This window comes from Pelecanus crispus, chromosome 9 (genome assembly GCF_030463565.1).
Source record: "Pelecanus crispus isolate bPelCri1 chromosome 9, bPelCri1.pri, whole genome shotgun sequence".
Lineage (NCBI taxonomy): Eukaryota > Metazoa > Chordata > Aves > Pelecaniformes > Pelecanidae > Pelecanus > Pelecanus crispus.
Genome location: NC_134651.1, coordinates 37,918,667 through 37,921,672, shown reverse-complemented (window position 1 = coordinate 37,921,672; position 3,006 = coordinate 37,918,667). Strand labels below are relative to the sequence as shown.

Sequence of the window (3,006 nt, the reverse complement as noted above, 5' to 3'; positions counted from 1 at the left end):
CAGAAGCAGCTCTGCAGCTCACGTTGCCCCAGCTCTGCAGTCCCTCCCAGGCACCCCAGCTCACAGCCCCTTCTCCCACCAAGGCACTGCAGCCCCATTCCCCAAAACCCCCACGGTTGCACGCCCAGCCCTGGCTCTTACCTGCTGGCCAAGGGTTGCTCCTCTGCGGCGGCACCGGCTTCCCCAAGTACTGCTGCTCCCTGGGCACTGCTGCTCCCCGGGCAGATGGTCCCTTGATGGTCAGGTCCTGTGAGCAGCCAACATGGGGGGCAGCCCCGAGCCCCTGCGCCCCCTTAGCCCCTGAACACCCCTAACCCCATACATCCCACAAGGGTCTGCCCAGACCTGCCCCCCTCCCCCAACACATGCACCCTGTGAGGGGGGACCCTTTGGCATGGGGGGCCCCGCTGCCCTGCAGATTCAAGGCATCTGTGTGCAACAAGGTGGGGTGGGAGCCCTTAGCTAGTGACAACCCGTGCATGGTCCTACTCCCACTTTGGGGGAAAAACTGGCGTGATTGGAGCACTTTCCGAGCGGTGACTGATGCACAGTCCCGTTCCCAGGTGGGGAGAAACATCTGACTCCAATCCCGAAGCGGGGGCTGAAGGTGAGCGCTTGCAAGGCAGGAGAAGGGGGTGGCCCTGCCGGGGGGCTGCTCGCTGTCGGGCCACGGGGGGAACCAGCAGCGCTGGGGTGCCGCCAGCCCTTCGTTACCTTTAATGCCGCAGGGCTGGGGCAGCCGCAGGCGGAGGGGGGCGAGGGGCTGCGTCCAGCCGGGAGGGGAGCAGCCCTCCAGCACGGCCGGGGAGGGGGCTGCCAGATGGTGCTGCGGGGGTGCCGGTACCACCAAGGGCGCTGGGGGTGGGCAGTGCTCGCGGGGGTGTCACAGTGAGGGGGGGATGGGGGGCCCGGTGCCCCCCAGAGAGCGGGGCGGGGCGGCCCGGGCCGCGTCCCCGGGGAGCGCCCCCGCCCTCACGGCTGCTCGGGGCCGCCCACCGGGGCGGGAGCCGCCCCCCGCTCACCTGTGCGAGGGGAAGCGGCGCAGGGAGGCGGCGCCTCGGCCCCGCCGCCGCTCCAGCGGGGCACCGGCTGACCGGCGCGGCGCCCCCCGCCCGCCCCGGCCTCAGCCCCCGCCGGGTCCCCGCCGCCCTCCCAGGCCGCGCCGCGCCGCGCCGCGCCTGTCAGCATTTGAACGGCGCGAGGGGCCCGCCTCGCTCCTATTGGCCGCCGCTCCCGCCCGTCAGGCCGCCCGCCGCCGCCCCGTTGGCCGTGCACGCCGGGGGGGCGGGGCGGGGCCGGCGCGGCGCTATAAAAGGCGGGGGCTGGGCGGGCGGGCGCTCAGTGCCGCTGCGCGACAGGTACCGGCCGGCGGGGGGGGGGCGGGGGGCGGGCGAAGGGACTGGGGGGGGCGGGGCAGGCGCGCGCGCGCGGAGGGCGGGCGGGGGCGGCGCGCGGGGAGGGCGGGGGCGCGCGCGGCGCTGGCTGCACGCGCCGTGCCTGCACGGAGCGCGGCAGCGGCGAGCAGCAGCGGCAGCAGCAGCAGCAGCGGGAGCCACCGGCGCGCACGGCGATGCCCGCTCTGCTCCCGCCGCTGGCCGCCCCCTGAAGCCACCCCTCTCTATTTCCCTCCCTCTCCAGCGACCTCAGGCTCTTTCCCCCCCTTCCCCTTCCCCCCCCCTTCTACTTCCCCCACCCCAACCCCCCCCCCCCCCGCCTCTTTATCCTCCTTTTTTGCGACCCTCCGCACCCTCCCGGCTGCCGTGTGGATGCGGCCCGGGGTGCCTGGCTGCGCGGGTGGCGAGAGCAGATGCTGAGGGGCCGGAGGAGGATGGAGTGCACCCTCGATGCGCAGAGTTTGATCAGTATTTCCCTGCGGAAGATCCACAGCTCCCGCACGCAGCGAGGCGGCATCAAGCTCCACAAGAACCTGCTCGTCTCCTATGTGCTCCGCAACGCCCGGCAGCTCTACCTGAGCGAGCGCTACGCCGAGCTCTACCGCCGCCAGCAGCACTACCCCGACGGCGCCCCGCTCCTCGCCATGCCCGCCTGCCCGCCGCCCGCCGCCGCCCCGCCGGAGCTGGCGGCGCTCCCGCTGCCCGCCGACACGCAGGACCGGGAGGCGCGGAGCTGCGCGGCGGCGCGGGGCGGTGCGGAGCTGCTGGAGGTGCCGGTGTGCGCGGCGCCCCCGGAGCTGCAGCGAGCGCCCTGCAGAGACTCGTCCCCGGGCTTCTACCGGGCCGCCGGCAGCGCCGGTCCCGGCGGCGGCGGCGGTGGCGGCGGCAGCGCGGCCCCGGGGCTGCTCTACGCCGCCGGCTGTGACTTCGGGAGCGGCGGGGCGCCGCACTGTAGCAGCCGCACCACGGTGCTGGATTTGGACACTCACGTCGTGACCACGGTGGAGAACGGGTACTTGCACCAGGACTGCTGCTCGCAGTGCCCCTGCTGCTGCCAGCCGGCACCGGCGCTCGCCTCCCCGCCGCCCGCGCCGGGCGCCAAGCGCAAGTATTACCCGGGGCAGGAGGAGGAAGAGGAGGGGGTGGAGGAAGGGGAGCCGGGGGGAGGCGGGGTGGCGGGCGGCCCCCCCTTCGCCCCGTGCACCAAACGCGCCCGTTTCGAGGAGTACAGCGCCGAGCACCCCCAGGACTCTTCCAACATCTCCAACTTGATCTCCATCTTCGGCTCCGGTTTCACGGGGCTGGTGAGCCGGCAGCAGGCGGACTCGGAGCAGCCCCTCAACGGGCAGCTGTGCAGCAAGCAGGCGCTGGCGAGCCTGGGAGCCTGGACTCGGGCCATCGTCGCGTTTTAGAGAGGAGCGGGGGGCAGAGGGGGGGCGGGGGGGCTGCAAAACTGGGGGTGCGATCCGAGGGACAGCGGCTCCGGGGGTGGGGGGGGACCCTGAAACAAAGACCCCGGGGGGGGGGGGTGGTGGGAGGGAGGGTTGGGGCGAGGGGGGGTTGGGGGGTGCCGAGGGGTGCGCAGGGGAGGTGGGAGGGCAGAGCCACGCTA

The 3,006-nt window shown here is 73.9% G+C and overlaps 1 protein-coding gene across 1 annotated transcript; it reads left to right on the top strand.

Annotated features, from left to right (window-relative positions):
* Positions 1–1,807: 1,807 nt before the first annotated feature.
* IER5L (immediate early response 5 like) lies at positions 1,808–2,806 on the top strand. The gene has a single exon (XM_075717080.1). The coding sequence runs from the start codon at positions 1,808–1,810 to the stop codon at positions 2,804–2,806; it is 999 nt and encodes a 332-aa protein (XP_075573195.1).
* Positions 2,807–3,006: the final 200 nt, after the last annotated feature.